This window comes from Natator depressus, chromosome 1 (assembly GCF_965152275.1).
Source record: "Natator depressus isolate rNatDep1 chromosome 1, rNatDep2.hap1, whole genome shotgun sequence".
Classification (NCBI taxonomy): Eukaryota; Metazoa; Chordata; order Testudines; family Cheloniidae; genus Natator; species Natator depressus.
In genome coordinates, this window is record NC_134234.1 from 290,753,864 (window position 1) to 290,776,613 (window position 22,750).

General features: G+C 43.1%; 1 protein-coding gene across 2 annotated transcripts; it reads left to right on the plus strand.

Annotated features, from left to right (window-relative positions):
- Positions 1-475: 475 nt before the first annotated feature.
- AMIGO2 (adhesion molecule with Ig like domain 2) lies at positions 476-22,218 on the plus strand. Of its 2 annotated transcripts, XM_074942157.1 has the most exons (3): positions 476-763; positions 8,498-9,954; positions 20,666-22,218. In XM_074942157.1, exons 2-3 carry the CDS (start codon positions 8,571-8,573, stop codon positions 20,752-20,754), a joined length of 1,473 nt encoding a protein of 490 aa, XP_074798258.1. In that variant the 5' UTR covers positions 476-763; positions 8,498-8,570; the 3' UTR covers positions 20,755-22,218. The 2 variants fall into 2 exon arrangements, with proteins under 2 accessions (XP_074798258.1, XP_074798257.1); XM_074942156.1 differs by lacking the exon at positions 20,666-22,218 and having other exon boundaries at positions 8,498-15,858.
- Positions 22,219-22,750: the final 532 nt, after the last annotated feature.

The following is a 22,750-nucleotide window of genomic DNA, read 5'->3' on the forward strand; positions in this document are numbered from 1 at the left end:
CCCACTCCGCCCCCAGCCTGGCTGGGCTCCGCGCACTTGACAGACGCCGGCCTTCCCCTGTTCACGTGCAACTTCGCTCCGGACTGGAAACGTCCCCGGCTCTGCCCTGTGAAATCCCTGCCGGGAGCTCCGGCTACACCGGTCCCCTGATGCCCGCCCCCACCCCCTGTACCACAGCCCCGCTCGCTGCTCAAAGGAGGAGGAGCTGTCGCTCCTCCAGTGGAAACCAAGGGCCCGAGTCGCAGCTGTGCTACTGACTGCAGTGGGATCGGGCACCGGATCGGCTCCGCGATGAGGGAGGCGGGGAAAGGAGAATAAAAACCCCATCACCGCGGCAGCGCTAAACTCCTCGCTGCCACTTCAGCCACAGCCTCGTGGCTCCCGCCGGCACCCGCCGCCCCTCTCGCCGACCTCCCCCCGCGGTGGAGCAGCCCCCTCTCCCCCTCCCCCCGCTGCTCTAACCAATCCCGCTGCCGGGGGGCGGAGGCGGCGGCTGGCTCCGCATTTGTTCGTCCCTGCGGTGCAGATGAAGGCGGGCGCCCGCGGCGAAGCGAAGAGGGGCTCGCCGTGCGACCAGAGCGCCCGGCTCCCGTTCCGGCTCCGCCCGCCCGCAAAGTTGGAGCAGGCTCGGGGCAAAGAGCACGCAGGGCTGGACGCCGCCGCGGGGCAAGGGCCAGCGCTCCCCAGGCCGCCGGCTCCGCCCTGCCCCCTGCGATGAACGAGCGGCTGCTGCTCCTTCCCAGGCGGCTGCCGGGACCCCCAGGTAATCCGACTCGTGCCCTGCCCAGGGCAGCCTCTGGCGGTCCTCTCCAGATGCCCTTTGTGGCGGGGTAAATGGGAACTTTCGGGCCCTGGCCGTGCCCCGGCACCGGGCGGCTTCTGCGGGCAGAGGCATGAAGGCGACGGCAAACCGGGTCGATCCGGGTGCATTGCTCCTGCTGGGCAGGGCTGGAGTTAGCAGGCAGCCCCGGAGCAGCGCCTGGGTGCGCTCCCTCTACAGGAGCACGCCCCAGAGCCGTGAGCCCGCCCGATAACAAGGAAGGCGCTGCCCTTCCCTGCCAGCAGAATCCTTGCCCCGAGCAAAGCCAGGGCTATGAACGAAGGGGGGCAGAGAAGCAACAATTGGGGGGGGATTAGACAGAAAGGGGAAAAAAGAATGGGAGAGGAAGGGGCAGAGACGCAAAAAATGAGGCGAGGGGGATGGAGAAGAGGAGCAAAAATAGGGGAAGGAGCAGAGAACACACATGGAGGGCAAAGTGGGTACCGGCGCTACAGGGGGACCATAAACAGTTTGGTTTCCCCATTACCCCTCCGGGAAGAGAGGGGTTACAAAATAAGGTAGAGATGAAGGGAAAGGAGGGGAGAGTCCTTAGACTGTGGTAGATTTAAGCATCACTGCACAGTGAGAAAAATAAATAGTATTCCCTAAGGGAGAGCAAAAGATAGAGGAGGAGAAAGAGGGGGTCCCCCCCCCCCGGAGTGGAAAAGTTCAACATTAAGGATCTTCCTAAATCTAAACTGTGGTAATCACGCCTCACTCTTCAGTGAGGTTTAAAGCCACCACCTCTTTATATGCCATGGGGAATCTGTTAGTTTCATAAGAGATGTTAATTGTAAAACTTTGAGTATGTGCATGGGGGGTAACCATTTTCCTCCTAAACCCCTCCACAGTAAAAGATTTAAAAAACCTCCTAAAATAAATATTTAACTATGCTTTGACCTTTAAGTAACAGAAGTGACAGCTAACAAGGAAATTAAACAATGCTATTTTGAGAATTAGTAATCTATGCATTTTTCATATTGTGAGCTGAGCCTGTTACAGAGCAGGAGATCCTGTCAGTTCAAATCACCCCTCCCAGTCCTGATACTGCCCCTTCCCCAGAGCACCTTTAGGGCTTGGTTACATAGTAAAGTTTAGCTGTAGGAGGATGTTAAGGAGACACCACATAAAAGAGCTCTGCAGTTTAAAAAAAGGCTTGTTAAAAAGAGATGTTTGAATAATAAGTGAACATTTTCCCTGAAGTTCAGTTTAAATGATCAGAAAAGCCTGTGGAGACACTGAGAATCCTAAACTGGGCTATATTTTGCAGAAAATGTCACTGCTTGGAGACTGACCGAAATCTGACACCACTACCAGTGGGCTGCAGTTTTACCATGGGAAAAGGCATGTTTCCATTAATCTGATGATCTGCTTGGCAATTAAGGCCATAGAAGCAGGGTCTGTACTACAGGCAGCCTTGGGCATCAGCATTTTTTGCACCCATATAAACTGAGAAGAGCTGCAGAGATTGATTTCCTATACATGATACTGCTGGTGTTTCTGTATCTAACCCAATCCAGGCTCTCGCAACCCCACCCTTTTGTTCACCCATCTCTCAGGCAGTTAGCTCATTTGGCGTACATGAGCTATCTTTAGTAGAAAAAGCATGTCTTGGGGAAACTCTCAGTCTTAAATGACACTGCAAGCAGTATGCATACAAATGGAGAAAAGATGGCTTTCCTTAGTCCCTTTGTGATCTGTTGCTATGCATGAGGCGGCACTCTGGGTAAGACTGTTGGGCCAAATTCATCCCTAGTCTAACTCCAATGAGGTCTGTGAGGTGGCTGTCTTGATGGGCCAGATCTTCAGCCACACTAAAGCCTTGTCTTCACTAAAACGGCATTTGTACCATGGAGTAACTAGTGCATGTGAGCTATCCCTCAGTAAAACACACTGGCAACAAGGCACTTTAGTTTTGCTGTGAGGTAAACTAGTGCTCACCTTGCCAGCTACCTTCAGGTAGAACTAAAGTGCATTGTCTCCATTGTCACACAGTGGGATCGCTCAGCCATGTTAGTTACCTAAGCGTTTTTTTTTTTTTTAAGCCGTGAAGACAAAGCTTAAGTCTGCTTAGTGTCACTCTTGCTACAGCTGACTCTCTGCCACCACATCTTGAGGGTCATTGCAGCTAGGCGCTGGCTTGAGGCTGCACTAGGAGCCGAACCAGTCACCAAACTGAGCCCAGGATCAGCTTGATGAAAAGGTGATGTAAAGCTATTTTTACCACCCCAATGGGTCCTGCAAGTGCAGCTCAACCCAGTTCAACCATGTAGACCAGTAGGCATCAGCCATCCTATAGTTCAGTACCAGTCTCCCCTCATCGCCCCATCATGTCACTTGCACAGGTGTACATGATGCCTGGATAATCCAGCTGTGCTCTATCAGAGCTGCTGAGTGCAGCTTCTCACTGGAGATCTGAGTCAGTTAGTGTCTTTCCCACCCCAAAAGGTTAAACATTCCAAAACAGTCTTGTTTTTAAAAAAAAAAAAAATCCTAACATAATCAGTGTGAAAGAAAGAAACGAACAAAAAGTTACCTGTAGTGCTCCATCAAAGGCAGAGCAGAAGCATGGAACTGGAGAAAAGGGAGCTATGAGGCTCCTGGCAGAAACCCCAGAAGTTTCCCCATGACCAGTATCCCCCATGAATGAAAGTGTATGTGACATTACACAGGGCTGGAGCCCTCCATACAGAATGATCAATTTTCTAAGATTAGTCAAAACATTTGGGGCTTGATTCCTCAAGAGGACCAGTGTGGAACCTTTGCAAAAACTCGGTCTTAAATATTTTTGTTCATCTAAATGGACTATTCCTAATATATGGCTCTAACACTATGCAGTTAGGATTTTAAAAGAATATTTGTACGTTATATAAGTAGGCTTATTTTAAAATAATACTTGTCTATTTTCAATAAACAAATCATTATATCTTGTGTGTGAGAAAAGGCTTGTTAAATTTAATCCAAAAAGGAATACAAGGAAGATCCTAATGTTAATACTTTAGCCTTCCCAGCAGCATTTCATTTCAGATACGATTATACTTAAATACTGGTACAAGTGGCAGGGCCAGCTCTAGGTTTCTGGCTGCCACAAGCAAAAAATTTGCCGCCCCAAGCTCCGAGAGCGCAACTGCCCAAGCAAAAAAAAAAAAAAAGGGTGGCCAGAATGCTGCCCCTGGAATTGTGCCGCCCCAAACATGTGCTTGCTTTGCTGGTGCCTAGAGACGGTCCTGACAGGTGGGATTAGGTTGGGAGTCACAGACACAGATGAGATGCCAAGGGAGAGAGACTGGGCCTGGGAGCCAGTAAGGAAAGGGAACATGGGTGGGGGACAGGGATGATTGGAGGCCAGCAGTGGAGTGGGAGAGAGAGACAGATAGGGTGAGGAGCCAGGAGGGGTGGAACTGGGATGTGGTGGGCAAGGGGATGGAACTGGGAATGGGGCAAGAAGAATAGAACTGGGAGCAGGAGGGGAGGAAAGACTGGGACTGGCACAGGCAACTTGAATTCTGGCATTTTTTAACTTTTGAGTGCTTAACTCTGCAACCATAATAATGGTCCTTGCATGTAATTTTTGTGTGTGTAATTATTTAGAATTATAGTAATGCTAAATGTTCCAGTCATAATTAGAGCCCCATTATGCTAGGTGCTGTACAAATACATAGGAAGATGCAGTACCTGCCCCAAAGAGCTTATAATCAAATGTGTTTAATATTTAAAAGACTAGATATACAAATCTTCAAAAGGACCCAAATGACTTTACAGCCTACTGATTTTAAAATTGATTTTGAAAAATAAGACTTGCCTCCTAAGTTCCTTGGGTGCTTTTGAAAATTTTATCCTGAATCTTCATTTACTTATACCAGTTTAAAAAAACAAAGGAAAAAAACCAGTTAGAAAACTTGGTTTCCTGACCAGTTAAAATTACGAAGTTCTAACATGGTTCCTCATCCCATCACTGACAAAACACAAGCACTTACAAGCAAGGGAAAGAGCAATATTATTGTTTGTACCATGCCCAAAGATGCACTCAGCTCTTCACACAACAGCTAGGTAGACACAATCCCCCTGCCTAGATTTTTCAGTCTAGGATTTATGATTCTTATTTATACTGTGGTTAGCACTTTGGGACCCCAGTCATAGATCTAAGCCCTACTGTATGGGGCACTGTACAAATACATAACAAAGAACAGCGCCTGCCTGGAAGAGGTTACAGTCAAAGTATAAAACAAGAGACAACAGGTGAATGCAGCAAACAGATGGGGAGCATATGGAGACAATCCAACAATTCTGGCCAACATTTAAAGCAGCAGCCATAGCATGCCAGCTGCCTACTTATTTTTCTAGACAATCATGTTTAAAGGAGAGAGAACACAGATGAGGTGAGGAGAAGTTTGAGATGATATGTGGCAGCTCATTTTGTGCACACTTTTTAGTGAACAGACACTTACGTTTAATTTTAAATAATTCACCTCTCTGTGGCAAAGGTGAGTTTTTAAGGAGGACTTGAGTGAGCCAAGAGAGGTGGTGTGCGTAATTTGAGAGATTTTTTCTAGGCTGGGAGGAAGCAGAGAAGAAGACATGGAGACATTCATATGAGGAGATAAAGTGGTGTCAACGTTCATGCAATTAACTAGTTAAGGACATCTTAAATCTTACACTGATGACATACATGGCCTGATCTTCTGAGGTGCTGAGCACCCCTTACATCTAAAAACCAGACCAAAAATCTAAGACCGAGCCAGATCCCCAACCTCTGTAAATAGCTCCATTGAAATCAAAGGGGCTGTTCGTGCCACCTGAGCATCTGGCCCATAATTCCTATCAAGTATACAGAAATGTGTATTTCATCATGACACATCCACCTTATCTCTATAAATACTATAATTTTAAATAAATAAACTCAAAATATAAACACAAGACACTTTTAACACAACATTTTGGTTATTCTCTAATGCAAGTCGACATGCATTCTTCATTTTTACCATAAAAAAATCTTGTTAAATGTTTTCTACTAAATTACATACCTAAACTTTATTGTGAAGCAGTTAAGTGTACATTACCAAAACATTCTATGGTCAATGACAAATATTAGCGAATAATATTTCCCATGTCCCATATTTCCCATATTTCCCTTACAAAATATTTTAGCACTGAAATTAAAATTGTCTGGTGAAATAGCAGTGGATAGGGATGGAAGCATACATAGAAGCCTATGTATCTTATTGTTCACCCTTCCTAAACAGAATACATTGCATCCAATTTAGAATATCTCAGGGGTTCCAGTTGTATTCCAGATTTTAATTCTTTTTAAAAGTGGTATTCTCCAATGGTATCACACTAAAAAACCCACTATGTTAAGAGAGTGTTAAGACTGCAAAGGTTGCAAAACCAACCACTCAAAAGTTAGGAAATGCAATCCATTGCAGCATTATGGTCTTTAATTACATGATCACATACTATTTTTCTACAGCATTCCTGACTCCTATGATGCACATTATGGATGGTGCTCACTTAATGAGAAGCTGCTGAATATTTCTTTTTATCCTCATCATTCAATGTGTGGCCTCATTAATTATTTACTCCACAACCATCTAAACCCTATACTGAATACAAAATCATTTATTTCCTCATGGCCTTTTGTATGGTGCTCTGGTTATGGTATCACAGTTTTTTACAAAGACTGGTGAATTTATCTTCACAACACCCCTCTGAGGTGCGGGTTGTATTATCATCTCCATTTTACATATAGATGACTGAGGGAGTGTCAGAAGTGTTCACTGATCTTGGGTGTCCAATTTGAGAAACCTGAGGCCTGGTTTTTCAGAGTACTCAGTATTCGGTAGTAGTTTATATGTCTAGAGCACTGCTCAGCACTCCTGCAAATCCGACCCCACCTTGGTATCCAGAAAATGAGGAACACACAGTGGCCACCTGTACACATTTTGGTTTACATAACTTGCCTGACATCATAGGTACTCTGTGGCAGAGACAAGAATAGAATCTAATTTTCCAGGACAACATTTAACTGCCTTAACAATGAGGCCATTCTTTCTTTTTCTGCCGTCTCATGCCTTATTCACTGCACACCTGCCAACTTCTGAAACGGAGGAGGCAGGGCTCCTGGAGGCAATAGCCTCCTTCCCAGCACAACCCTGATTCACTCACTCTATCTCGTGTAATGAATGAGGTAGGGGTCTTGTGAAAAAAAAAAAGTGGTATGTGATCATGTAATTAAACACTATCATAATGCATATGCACAAAGTGGATAAATTAAGATTGCACAACCAATGTTACTTCTGGCACTTCCTAGCTTTTAAGGGCTTGACTTTGCAACCTTAATGTTCTTTTAACGTAGTTTTTTGGGGTGTAATTTTCTAAGGTTTTACAAACTTTAAAATAGAAACAAATTTTTATCCTGTAGAACTACTGACACTCCTCCCCTTCCCCATATGGGTCACCAGCAGGGCTAGGATCTTCAGATACACAGCAGAGATCTCTACCACTTGAGCTAAAACAGTAACGGTGGCAATAGAAGGTTGTTATCTTCTGTGTTTACCTGCCATGGGGAAACAGAGGACACACACAGGGGAACGGAGGAAGGACATAGACACAGTTTCACAGCAATTTGCCAGACAGCAAAAGAATGTTGAGACTTGCGAATAATGGGTTCAGTTCCAAGTTCTGTAGGGGATTGTGCTCTGATAGTTGCAGACCCTCTGCCTCTGTCCTCCAAAGACTCTCCCTCACCACCCCCCCATTCCCTCCTTCATAGCTCCTACCCCTGTCCTTTCCCTGCTGCTACTTTCTCTAGCATGGAGGCGCTAGAACGTTTCAATAAAATAGTAATAAAATAGCAGTCAGGTTTTTTTAACGTGAGCAAAACATCTTATTTTTCCCCTAACGAAATTCTGAGAAAAAGCAGAACCATTTTAGCTGAAACTTTCAAAAAAAAAAAAATGCAACCTGAGGCAGATACCTCACATTGAACATTTCAGCCTGAACGGTTAGTGTGGCAAACTGAAAACAGGTGCTTATAATGGAAAGTATTGGGCAATCTTAACTACAAGTGTTGCTCCCTGCACTGTATGGAGTAACTTATTAAAACAACAACAGATGGAGTTCTCTTGACATTTAAAGCTAAATAGTGATTAGAAAATTATTGGTTTGGAAGTGGGTAACATTTCCTGATTGGGAAGACACACCCATCAAAAACTGCTCCCCACTAGAGAAGAGACGAGTACTGGTGTGGAGCAAGCCATTTCTTTTTCTTGCATCAGAAACTGCATCTCTGGACCAGGACTGGGAACATGGATGACAGTGAAATACTTCAGAAATTGCATACTTGCCTTGCCATTTCTTACAATATTCTCTCTGAGCTGTCAGAAATTGTACATACTGAGCTAGGAGGCTGAGAACAGGTTGTACTTTTTGAAGAGAGAGCGAAAAATGATAGGTCTGTAATATGAGAATTTGCAGGTGGGTTCAAAATCTAACAGATGCAAAAAGAAGTTGACAAATCATGGCCTAGAAAATAATGGATTTGAAAACTAAACGTGAAATGGAAGGGATTCAGTCACTAAAAATGCTGCATTTGTTCAGGTGGTCTGCATAGGAAACCAAATGGGGTGTGAACATTATGTGTTAACATTCTGTACTTCTGTATTCCTCTTTTAACAGTGATTAGTACAAGGCTAACTACATATATAATCTGTGGCAAGGAGAACTGGGAGACTGCTAAGAGATAGCCATAATGTCTTTAAGCTGCCAGACAATTTCTACTCGACTTGGTGTTCTTAAACTGAACTGCAAAGGACTGCTATTCCTTTTGGTCTTTACAATAAGTGTATGTGGCAGTGCCTCCGGCTTGTGTCCTACAGCCTGCATCTGTGCTAGTGACATTGTAAGCTGCACCAATAAGAACCTCTCTAGGGTGCCAGGAACTCTCTTCAAATTCATAAAAAGACTGGATCTGAGTTATAACAGAATTGCATTTTTGGAACCTGAATGGGTCCCAGTGCTTTTTGACAAACTGAACACTTTAATAATCAATCATAACAGTATTAGCAGTATTATCACTGGAAGCTTTTCCACAACTCCAAATTTAAAGTATCTAGACTTGTCATCCAACAACCTGAAGACATTGGGAAGCCCTTTATTTCAAGAGCTGAGAGTACTGGAAGTTCTCTTGCTTTACAACAATCAGATAACACAGATTGATTCTGCTGCCTTTGGAGGATTATACAAATTGCAGAAGTTGTACTTATGTTGTAACTCACTGTCACACTTCCCACTGGACTTGTATATTGGAAAACACAAGCTTACAGAACTTGTATTATTAGACATTTCCTATAACCACATCCAGTCCGTACCCATTCAACGTATAAGTTTAGTGCCGGCCAAACAACTCAGTGGAATTTATCTTCATGGTAACCCATTTTACTGTGACTGTACTCTATACGCCATGCTAATTTATTGGTATCACAGACACTTCAACTCAGTCGTGGATTTCAAAAATGAGTATGCCTGTGTATTACGATCTGATCCCAAAGGTTCCAATAAACTGCCTTTATTGCACGACAACTTTCTGAATTGCTCCGAAAGCACCATCAATGTGTCATTCCATGCCTTTGGGTTTATTCATGAGGCCCAAGTTGGAGAAAGGCTGATTGTACACTGTGACAGCAAAATTAGTGATGCAGGCACATATTTCATCTGGGTTAGCCCAGACAATAGATTACTGGAGCCAGATAAGGACGCTGACAATTTTAAGGTGTTTCACAATGGGAGTTTAGAGATAATAGATCCCCAGCTGGAGGATTCTGGGCTGTATTCATGCATTGCAATAAATAAAAGAAGACTGTTAAATGAAACCATAGAGGTTAGAATTAATGTAAGCAATTTCACAGTGAACAGATCCCATGCTCATGAAGCATTTAACACTGCTTTCACCACCCTTGCTGCCTGTGTAGCCAGTATTATTTTGGTATTGCTTTATCTCTATCTAACCCCATGTCCTTGTCAGTGTAAGACAAGAAGAAGAAAAAGGAAGCTGCCCCAAAGCAGTGCCCATTCATCCATCCTAAACTCCACTCCATCTCAGGATCCTCCAGCTGATGAGAAGAAATCCAGCAGTGGTAAGAGAGTGGTGTTCCTTGAGCCTGTGAACGAGCCAAAACAGGGGCAGAATGGGAAAGTGAGACTGTTTCCCAAAGAAACTGTCATAGCAGAGAGCATCCTGAAAACGACCCGAGCAAAATCTGACTCTGATTCTGTCAACTCGGTGTTCTCAGATACACCTTTCATGCCATCATCTTAGTTTGCTTTCTGCATTTCTATTGTGCAGTTAAATCTCTCAACACCACCCCTGCCTGTAGCAACCACCTGGAAAAAAATAATAAAATGTGGCAAAAAAAATGCATCCTCAGTAGTCTTCGAGAACAGGTCCACCTACTCTTTCTGTGATTGGGATAACATGCAACAACAGCACATATGTTAGCATTAAAGAGTGTATCTTCACTGCAGAATTAACTCAGGCTCTTACCTGGGTGTTGCCCCAATCCCCCTCCTATCTACACACAAAAACCTCTCACCTGAATCTAGTGGTGCCGTCAGCCCAGGCTAGCTGGCTTGTCAGGGGCTATAGGCTCAAGGCCAAGTGCTGCTTTCACTGAGGCTAGTAACCCACCCATTTTGCAATGAGGACTCAGGCTAAATCCCCACCCGAGGGCTGGTAGTCTATTAATGCCTTCCCACAATTCCCCTCCATGCACAGGACAGACAAGTTCTCCCGCAATTGACTGGGTAAGAATCATAAAGCAGCTCAGCTTACTGCAGCACACATGGGATATGCCACGGCCATCCTAGTGACACACACAGGTGAGTGCAGCACCAGTGAGGAAACAGAGGGTATGTCTACACTGCAGAAAACCCCCCACGACAGTGAATCTCAGAGACCTGGTCAGCTGACTCAGACTTGTGCTACGGGGCTAAAAATAACAGTGTACACACAGCATAGATGCTCCCACTCAAGCTGCAGCCTGGCCCTATGGCCCTCCCACTCTCACTGGGTCTCAGAACCCAGGCTCCAGCCCCAGCTGGAATGTCTACACTGCTATTTTTAGCCTCATATCCTGAGCCCCGCAAGCCCAAGTCAGTTGACATGGGCTCTGAGACTCACTACCTCACTGCAGTGTAGATGTACCCAGTAACTCAGGCCTGGCTTTTGAGGGTGGCTGCTCGCACCTGGGCTAGGCTAACCTGGCGGCTCAGACCTGGGCGGGCATCATCCGAGTTAACTTTGCAGTGAAGACATACCCAAAGTGTTAACATGAAGGTGGGGGACACTTTGCTATGTGTTTTCTAGATATCAGTTGTGGGGAGAACATGTTTGCTGTAGATGATACTGATTCTTATAAGCACACTGATTGAAAAGACAGTATCTTAAATATATAGAGCTGGGTGTAAATTTGAATATCAGGGAACAGAACTGCAGTCAGTGTGCCTCCAAACAGCCCTTATCAAACCTCTTTCCATCCTCTAAGCATTCAGTTTGTAAAGGAATAAATGAAGTTACACAAGCCAGAATATTCCAGAGTGTGTGTATGTTATCTTAATCATTTTGTATAGTAAATGTTTATGGCCAGGCACAGAAAATCTGTTTACCTCTTACCATTTTAAACATTTAACTAAATGGGGAGGGTGGAAATCCTCCTCACTTTTCTTATAATTAAATCCATGGGATTGCTCATGAAAATAAGGTGAGCAGATTTGTCCAATCATGTATTGCATGTTTGGGATCCTGCACTCTTTATTCAAGCAGTTCAACTCCCTTTGAGGTCAGTAACAAAACTTCCATTGACATCACTGAGAGCAAGTCTGGGCCCATTGTTTAGCGGCGCGTTCTTCCCCCCTAATTTTGGGCTGCTTTTTGCTTTGTCCTTTCAAAGGCATAAAATGTTAGTGTTCTGTAAAATTTGCTTTTAAAGATTGGCATTAGAGAATCAACTATAACATTTGGGCCCAATCCTGTGAGGGGCAGTATATCCTCAACTCACTGGGCACATCTACACTGCAATCATGGAGCATGACTATAACTTGTGTAGTCATATCTGAGCTAGCTTTCCATGTGCACTTCAGCGTGGGTTAACTACATGAGTAATTACGCAGGGTCACGGCTCTGATACCTGAGTTAGCTAGATTAAAACTAGCGTGGTTATGTCTACATGAGCTGCAGTCATATTTTGGCATGGCAGTGTAGACACAGCGTTAGTCAGCAGCTCACAGGATAGGGCCCTTATTTTGAACTTCTTGTCTTTCATACAGCTTGTTTCCCAAAACAATTTAGAGTTAATTACTAGGTAGCACACTGTATTGTAGTCCTTAAAATAATATTATAAAAACGTACACAAGGCTTTAACTATTTTCATTTTTTTCTAGTTTTCAGTGGGCTAGACTTTACGACCCTTACTCACCCTAAGTAGTACCTAACTCTGAGGAGTCTCATTGAAATCAACAGGTCTCTTCAGAGTTAAGGTACTCTACAATGTAAGTTTTACAGGCCCTTGCCCTTTGTATCAAGGGGCCAAATGATGTAAGTGGTTGAACTTTGTTCCATTGACTCTAATTTTAATAATAATTTACTACTTTTGTGGCTTCAGTGGAATGGCTCCTGTTTACATTATACTGAATTTTGGCCCATGATAGCCAAAAATATAACAACTAATTTGCTATGAAAAAAAATCAGGATGTATCTAGTTGTTTGACAGCCACCTATCTAGAAAACAAATTAAACCATAAACCAGTGTTGCTGTGATGTACACAATGTAGGAGGAAAAGAGGAGGAATTGGAAGGCTGTTTGAAATCATTAGAATGTTTGCTTCCTTGAACACATGAAACCAAAATCAGATACATGATTATTTAAATTCTTTTGTAGAGACTGAATAATGGGGATGTAGGTATAAAAGATCTCATTTTTTACTTTGAACAACATGTATTAAACAACTGCTCATATCTAAGATATAAGGCTTTTAGCGTCCTTTCCATACATATATCTGTATTTTGTAATACTTTAGCTATATAAATTTATATACATATATATATATAATCAGTAGCCCTACGTATAGTATCTGTTAGTAAATAATTCTGGGACAAATCTTGTTTCCACTGAAGTCAATGGTAGATTTGTCATTGACCTTTATGAGAGGAAGATGTGCCCTTTAAGAAGCTGTCTCTTGCTTGAGGATTTTTTGATTAGAAAGAAGATAGAAATAAGCCACATGATTTCCCCATGATGTGCCATATGTGCATGGACATATTCTGTACTGTACAAGAAGGAGCAAAGTGACTGAAACAGAGGATTGAATACAAAATGGTAAGACGGAAGGGGAAAGCCAGAGGTAAAGAGTATCTGATTTGTATGTATTTGGCCTATTTTTGTTAACTGAGTATTGCTAGAAAAGGCTGTACATTTTGGTACAAACAAATTGTACCTTAAAATATAGGTTTAATTTGCTTAGGTTAGTAGCATGGGAGTGCGTTTGATTTTTTATAAAAGTGCTAATGGAGTCAAATCCAAAATAGATTGAAAAGCAAAACAAATTGCTACCACTGTCCATCCAAATAGCTGAATATCTAAAGCAATGTTTGACTGTGTATGCTCACTTGCCTGTTCATAACACAATACTTGCACTTATAGTATATGCTGAATTAACTATATGTACTTTAAAGCCATGTTTTAGTAAAGGGGAAACTGATTCTGCCCCTTACTCCTGGAGGAATTATATCCCACTGCAGAGCATAAGAATTTGCAGAGTCAGACCCAAACCGTCAACCTGCTGTAACAGAGAGTGAATGTAGTTCTAAGCATCAGATGTTTGTTGTAAATGTTAACTGTTCATATATTAGTCCCTGCTTTAAAATGCTCAGATGTGTGATTATACATCTAAGAAACTGGGATTAAGAATCTTTCCTAACAATGTAGCAATATTAACACTCTGGGTGAGGCCTATTATTTCCACATCTCTCAACTTTGGAGTTAGTTAAGTGGTTGCAGCTTTAATAGGAAGAACATTTTTAAAGAAATCCTGTCACTTCAGTTTACTTTAATACTTACAATACAACAATAGCACTGCACCTGTAAACCCAGCCTGCCTAGCACAGAGCGTGAGTTATCTATATCGTTGCTCCAATGCTCACTCAACACAACAAGCCACCCTGCATCTGAGGGGACCCAAAATTATGACCCCCTGGCATAAACAAGGAAACTCTATCCTCTTGTATATACAAGTAGGTCCCAACATAGAATCTTTGGAAATAGCAAAATGCCCAGATCGAGGAGTTAGGATTATACCATACTAACTCTAACACCCCGATCAAGTGATGGATAAGTTCCAGAGTTGCCCAGCTGAATCCATGACTGAATTGTCCATTAGCCGCAGTCTCTCTTTTCCTAATATTGTATTAATATCGCCAACCACAATTAAAGAGCTAAATTATCCCTTTCATGCACAGTGGGCATCCCACTGCCACAAAGTCTCCAACCTGTGCACCACCTTTTGAAAGAGTACAGCATGAGCCACTCCCACACAGGCCACATGACCCCAAAGGGGTCTAGCATTGCCTGTGGGAGCCTAGCGGCAGCAACAGCATTAGACTCCTATTGCCCTCCCTGTGGCCAAGGTACAAGTATTGTGGGAAAGGCTTGTTTGTGCCCTCCTTCCACCCCCACCACCTTACAATTTGAACAGTTTAACAAGGCTTGGTCTAATCAAACCTTGATCATATAATTAACAATAAGTACAGTACATCTAGTTATTTCCCACCCCATTCCTAGTCACAGCCCAGTTGTTAACAAAGGCCCTAAACCAGCCAAGCTGAACGTTAGGAATGTGTTTATGTGCTTTACTGAATCAGGACCTTAGTCTTTTTAGGTTCTGATGCTACATCCACCACCAATCATCTTAGGACTTAGCCTTCTCCCAAAACAGAAACAAACGTCCAAAGTGGGAGAAAAAATTCACATAGTTTCATATTTTCTGACACTTACTGAGCAGGACGATGAAAACAAGGCAAACATCCCTCCTCTTAACCCCAGTCATGCTCATTCTAATTAGAGGCCAATAGAACAGAGAAACACCTCTGTGATACCTATTTAACAACTGCCACCTGAGTATGGATTCTTTTAAAAATTGCATTTTGAAGACTCCTAATTATAGCATCACTGTACTGTAATTCACTAAGGCTCTTCTTAGATGAAAACCATCTTAGGGCTAAATTGTGGCATAGCTGCAATTTTGCACTGTGGCCAGTACAGTATGCTCTGGACTGGAGGATGCAGAGAGGAAGCATGACTGCTCAGCTGCCCCTTATGAGGGTGTAGAATGCATGTGCCTCTGTGGATAGCTAAAACCACTAGTCCCCTCTACCCTCCTTTTGTATGCCTCAGCGAAGTGGAGTGGCTGCAATTGTAGCTGGCTCTTTGCCAGTTGCCTGGGAGAGATTTGGTTGGCCCTAAGTATTTCCTGAGTAAAAATTGGCCTTACTGATGGTAGAAAATTATGTTGTTGCCAGATGTATGTAAAAGACCCGGATGGGGTAACTAATTATATATTATATACTTAAATTTTAAAACAGCTGATATTTTCCAAGCTGCTGTAAGTGGTAAGAGCTGGCATCAGTAACTGTCCGTTTCTAAGCAGGCAGAACATACACTTCATCTGTGGTTGAACAGTTTAGATCACATACACAAATTTTCACCTTTCTGGTGAAAAATGGTTGGATCATTTTAAAATACATGTAGCTAAAGGGATTCTCTCTTCGATGTTCATGTACGAGTATCAGTTCCTTTGTAAGATCTGGTTGACTGATTTTTTTTTTCCCTTCCACATTCCTAATGTAAATATCTTTGGAAGGTGGGACTGACATGAAGGTATCAAAATGGTCCATCACAAAAATGGAATATAAACACTTCAAAGATTTGTTTCTGGAAATGTGAAATTAAATGGCATCCTGAAGTTTCTGGAAAGGTCCTATATTGTAAGCAAGAAGATTATATTTTCCTGTCCTTATTTAATAGCTCTAATTTAAACAAATTATTATTATAACTCTAAATTCCTGTATTATATTTTCATGGGTGTGATATATACTTTTTTTCTGTACAAACTTCTTATTTTTTGTATTTCTTTGTAAATTACATTGACAGGAAATAAATATTTTCCCATTTAATCTTCCTGTTGGTCTTCACCTTTTAGTGGATAAGACTTATAAATTCAGTTTGATAGCATGCAGCGAGGTTCTTACCAGACATCTTCGCAGCACCAAAAAGTTGGTTGCTGACTGAGACCTTGTCTAAACACAAATTTGCACCTTTTTACTTAAACTGGTACAAACCGCCAGGTGGGCACTTATTTTGGTTTCAGAGTGGTTATTTCAGCTTAACTTAAACTTCTTTCTAAAATCACTTCTTAGTTTAAACTGTTACAACTCTGTGTGTAGATGAGCCCTGAGATGCAGTGTGTTCCAGAAGACAATCCAGCAGCTCCCAAAAATCATTTCAGTAGAGAACATGGGCTAGACTGTGTTATTTAAGCCTTGTCTAGGGTAGGAACAAAGGTGCTTTTTTTCATCCAATCAAGTTATTCAATCAAGCTAGTTTAATTTGACTGAAAACTCCACTTATCACCAATGTAGACAATCACTGACTTCAGTGGAATTACTCCAGATTGGAACTAGTGTACAAACACTAGTGAAAGTGTGTGTGTGTGTGTGTATGCACATATGCACGCTTGCATAGAGACAGCAGCAGGGAGGGGGGACAGGGGAGGTTGAGGGAAATGACTGCAGTCTCCATCCATAAGAGTTGGTTAATACCAGACCTTTTCAGTTTTCCTGTTTCAGGGTTAATGGCCACCATTCTAAAGAATCTCTAGAAGATAAATGGCAACAGATAAAAGACTAAATCCTCAGCAAAAATAAATGAATAAAATAACCTTCACAGACATTATTCACAATTCTAATTTTCACCAAACTCGGGATTTACATCCCTAATGCGGAACAGAGCCTTCAACTATCAACCCTGTAGCTTTCATCAAACAAACCCCCTTTTCACAGAGGCTGAAATGTTTTAGCACTTTCTCTGATAATCGAGGTACTGCAGGTAATAATATACCACACAGTAAAATAAATCAAATAAACTCTACTGTTGCCTGGAGCAGCTCAATTAGCCATTTTACACTTGCAGCTAAAGTGTTTGCAGTAAGGCCTGACTATAGCAGACCTTTGTGCTCTTCCTTCTTCTATATTGACAGTAGAATCTCTCAAAAATCTCTCAAAGCCAGCTCCTTTTTTTTTCCTTTTTATACTGAACATTTCAGAACAAATAATCTTTCAGCCTGTAATTATTTACCATATAAATCCCTAATCCTTGGTGGAAAGGGAATGCAATGCTACTTCCATCCTTGGTTTTAATGTCAGAATTAAGTTTTTTCATATTTTAGCCAATGGGAATTGTATTTCCACATATGATGACCTTATTGTTATCAATACTACTATAGTATTCAAATCCCCCAAGCAAGATCTGGGTCCTATTGCACTAGGTGGTTTTCAAAGACATAGGTAGACTTAGGACCATAACTTCAATTAGTATAAATTCATGTAGTTTCACTGATATCTATAATAACTTGAATACAAGTTCAAGTGTTTAGAAACGCATTTACAGTGGGTGCAGTTAAGTCTCTACTGATTTGAGAGCTATCATCAATTCTGCTGGATCCCCTCACCCACATTTTAAGAATAGTATAGGGAACACAGGTCAGCTTTTCCGCTGAGCCAGTATCAATGGAGCTATGCCAATATACCCAGGCAGAGGATATGATCTTAGATGTCAAACCAGTAGAACTTTTCCAAAGGGAAGTGTGACCACTGTAATAACGTTGTAATAGTCGTTCATTCCTAATGTTATATGGAAAAAACAAAGAAATCTGCTGTTTGTGTTTTTTTTTAAAGTGTAAATGAGCATATTTTAATTATTGCCTGAAATCCCTTCTGGCCCCATTTTCATTAAACTAACATTTCTGAAGGTGGGAAGGCAGTATTTGTAATTGGAACCTAAATATTTGTTTTGCTGAAGAGACTTCCGGAAAGAGAACCTTCCATTTCCCCCCCTTTTTCGGGTGTGCTCTAGTTGAGGAGAGAGATTTGATTTAACTGGAGTTTTCAGGTGCACACATTCTTTTATTTCCCCCCACCCCCTGTTTATTTTCATCATAGGTAAAAGACTTTGTACTATTTAAGTGAAATGTTCATGTTTCATTGAATCCTACCTACAATCTATATGTTCTACAAACATAAGCTGATTTGCTTAGCTTACTGTAGTATATGTTGCTCCACAATGTGTTTTTTTATTCTGTTGTTGCCTTTGTGACATTTAAGCTTCTCAAAAGAATTTCTTCCCCACAGAAAAAAGAAAACCAAAGAAATACCTATGGAAGATCTGATAAGTCACGGGATGATTGAATGATTTTAGAAAACAGTCTTGTCCTTTAATATTCATACTTAACTACAATTCTGCAGAGGGCTTGAGCTTTCAGTTTGACCTGTTTCAAATCAGTTGAGAAAACAGCACATACCCTCCCTAAGACGAAGCAACTGCTTACTGGAAAATAACAGAGTTTTCCTCTAAACCAAGAGAACCTATCATAATCCTTGACCATGCCTAGGACTATGACCTTGACCATTCAGATTTGTCATGCCATTTTTTTTAAATCAAAAGTCACACAGTAGTCACAGTAAATTTAATAAAAGTCATAAGTTTAAGGGGGAAATGATGTAAAATCACAGGAGCACCATTTAAAGTGTGGGGAGGGGGGCACCACAGGAGCAGGGGTGCTGCAACAATTTGTATAGTGGGGTGCCGAGAGCCATTGAACCAAACTGTAAACCCTGTATATAATGGAAACCACTTCAAGCCACGAGGTGCAGCAGCACCCCCAGCACCACTAGTTCCAGCACCTATGCACAGGGGTTAGGTCCTGCCCCAGGGAGTTGAGAGGCCCCATGTGTTAAGGAGGGAGGAGCTGGAGAGCGAGTGTGTCCCACACGCATCCTGCAGGTTGAGGCAGCTCCCATCTCATGAGGGTTGGCCTGGCTCCCTGCTCTGGGCATTGTAACCTGGCACACAAGGTCACAGCACCATTTGGGTTTAGCCCAGCTGCCCAATTTAAGTAAGTGATCCTGCCTCTCCATCTTCAAGGTCTCAACACCACTCACTCAAATTTGGCCCAGCTATCCAATCTCTCTCTCTCCCACTGTGACAGAGGAGCAGCTGGGCCAAACCTGAGCAGCAGTGTGACCCCATGCAACAGGTTGCACTTCCAAGAGCAGGGAGCTGGAACAGGAGCTGCAGGAGCTGCCACTGCACGGTGAGTCTATTAAAATCACAGACATAAAGAAAATTCATGAGCAAACAGAAAAATCACAGTATCCATGACATTTTTATCACCGTGACAACCTTGCAGCCCTAATCATGGCTCAAGTCTGGAAATGGTACCTGGCTTGAGAAATTTTACTGGGGTATAGAATTTTTTTAATTGTCATTTATTCCCCTATGAGTTTTATATGAGTTATATGGCATTAGCTTATTGTTGGGGTTACTGTTGTGCATTGCAAACAAAGGAATAACCAATTTCCCCATCTGTAAAATGGAGATGACGCTTACCCCCTTTTTAAAGTGCTTTGAGATCTACAGATGAAAAGCACAATGTAAAAGCGAGGTATTGTTACTATTATTGAATATTCTTGTTCATTTTGGCCTGCACCAGCTAGCTGATGTTTTATAACTGTTTCATAATAAACAACAAAAACAGTAGTTGGTTGGTTTTGAAAAATTCATCCTGACCTTTAAGAATTATCCTTTGATTTCTTCTGTATAGTTAAAGTCTATCCTGTAATTACTGCGTTATTTACATGTACCACAAAACATATAAGCAATGTCTCTCATAAGTATGTACTGTACAGTAATAGTGAATTAGGCCTGTGCAATACTATACTACAGTGTCCATGATCTGTGAAATTATTGGCCATTACCACAGTTTTTATTCAGGCATAATTCTTGCTGAAATCAGCATTATGCTTATACATGAGAATCACAGTCTGTATTAATGACTATAATTTACCCAGCGCATATGTACTGCATTATTGTGCCAGATACATTTAATTATGCAAGCTTTTTTCCCCTCCTTTTTATTTTTTAAATAGCAAAATAATCTGGGAGACCAGGTTCTGAAGGAAGTGTGAACCTGAGGCTCAGAGCAGGTGGCAGTTGCTTATCTTCACAGAGGTGACAAACTCATCTATGAAGCTGTCCTTTGTAGACTTAGGGTATGTCTACACTACGAAATTAGGTCGATCTTATAGAATTTGATTTTTAGAAATGAATTTTATACAGTCAATTGCATATGTCCACACTAAGCGCATTAAGTTGGCAGAGTGCGTCCACAGTACCATGGCTAGCATAGACTTTCGGAGCGTTGCACTGTGGGTAGCTATCCCACAGTTCCCGCAGTCTCCGCTGCCCATTGGAATTCTGGGTTGAGCTCCCAATGCCTGATGGGGCAAAAACATTGTCGCAGGTGGTTTTGGGTACATGTCATCAGTCGCTCCTCCCTCCGTGAAAGCAACGGCAGACAATCATTTCGCACCTTTTTTCCATGCAGATGCCATACTGCTGTCAGCAGACGGTGCAGTAGGACTGCTAACTGTCATCATCATCCACACTTCCGCTTCAACTCTGCTCTGCTGCTCTTGTCTCAATAGCGAATTTCTCCATGTTGTCTGTCATGTGCTTCCAGGTACTTGTGTTCTTCCTCGGGAAATATGCGCGATGCTAACCGTCATCCTCCACCGCTTCCGCCGCAACTCTGCTCTCCTGGTGCCATGAATCCATCTGGCAGGTCCTCTCGTCGTTCTGTATAAATATCTATTCTCATGGCATCCATCGTCATCCACCGCTTCCGCTACAACTCTGCCCTCCTACAGACGCCACACCACGGCAAGCATGGAGCCCTCTCAGCTCACCGCTGCTGTTGCGAGCATTGCAAACACCTCGCACATTATCCTGCAGCATGTGCAGAACCTGCAAAAGCAGGCGAGGAGGCGATGACAGCGTGATCACGATAGTGATGAGGACATGGACACAGACTTCTCTCAAACCACGGGCCCTGGCAATTTGGACATCATGGTGGTAATGGGGCAGGTTCATGCCGTGGAACGCTGATTCTGGGCCCGGGAAACAAGCACAGACTGGTGGGATCGCATAGTGTTGCAGGTCTGGGATGATTCCCAGTGGCTGCGAAACTTTCGCATGCATAAGGGCACTTTCATGGAACTTTGTGACTTGCTTTCCCCTGCCCTGAAGCACAAGAATACCAAGATGAGAGCAGCCCTCACAATTGATAAGTGAGTGGCAATAGCCCTCTGGAAGTTTGCAAGGCCAGACAGCTACCGGTCAGTCGGGAATCAATTTGGAGTGGGGGCTGCTGTGATCCAAGTGGCCAACGCAATCACTGAGCTGCTGCTATCAAGGGGAGTGACTCTGGGAAATGTGCAGGTCATAGTGGATGGCTTTGCTGCAATGGGGTTCCCTAACTGTGGTGGGGCAATAGATGGAACACAACACCGTTGGCAGCCAGTACATAAACCGCAAGGGGTACTTTTCAGTGGTACTGCAAGCACTGGTGGATCACAAGGGACATTTCACTGACATCAATGTGGGATGGCTGGGAAAGGTGCATGACGCTCGCATCTTCAGGACTCTGGTCTGTTTGAACAGCTGCAGGAAGGAACTTACTTCCCAGACCAGAATATTACTGTTGGGGATGTTGAAATGCCTATAGTTATCCTTGGGGACCCAGCCTACCGCTTAATGACATGGCTCATGAAGTCATACACAGGCACCCTGGACAGTAGTAAGGAGCAGTTCAACTATAGGCTGAGCAAGTGCAGAATGGTGGTAGAATGTGCATTTGGACTTTTAAAAGCTCGCTAGTGCAGTTTACTGACTAGGTTAGTCCTCAGCGAAACCAATATTCCCATTGTTATTGCTGCTTGCTGTGTGCTCCACAATATCTGTGAGAGTAAGGGGGAGATGTTTATGGCGGGGTGGGAGGTTGAGGCAAATCGCCTGGCAGCCGATTACACACAGCCAGACACCAGGGCAATTAGAAGAGCACAGCTGGGTGCCCTGGGCATCAGAGAAGCTTTGAAAACCAGTTTCATGACTGGCCAGGCTACAGTGTGACAGTTCTGTTTGTTTCTCCTTGATGAAAACCCGCCCCTTGGTTGACTCTACTTCCCTGTAAGCCAGCTGACCTCCCCCCTTAGATCACCGCTTTCAGAGGCAATAAAGTCATTATGTTTCAAAATCATGCATTCTTTATTAATTCATCACACAAATAGGAGGAAAACTCGCAAGGAAGCCCAGGAGGGGTGGTGGATGAGGGGAGGAGGGAAGGTCAAGGCCACACTACAGTTCAAAAAACTTAATGAATGCCAGCTTTCTGTTGCTTGGGCAATCCTCTTGGGTGGAGTGGCTGGGTGCCTGTACCCTCCCTCTCACCCCCCACGGTCTTGGGCATCTGGGTAAGGAGGATATGGAACTTGAGGAGGAGGGCAGGCAGTTATACAGGGGCTGCAGCAGCAGTCTGTAGTCCTGCTGCCTTTCCTGCAGCTCCACCAGATGCCTGAGCATGTCAGTTTGCTCCCCCATTAGACTCAGCATTGCATCCTGGCTCCTTTCATCACGCTCCTCCCTCCTCTCATCACGTTCATTTAACGCTTTCCTGGTCTCTGCCATTGTTTGCCTCAACGAATTCTGCTGAGCTCTTTCAGTGCGGGAGGACTGCATGAGCTCTGAGAACATTTCATCGCGAGTGTGT

Excerpts from the sequence above, each read along its gene's own strand:
- AMIGO2 (XM_074942156.1), top strand. The coding sequence starts at position 8,571 with ATGTCTTTAAGCTGCCAGACAATTTCTACTCGACTTGGTGTTCTTAAA.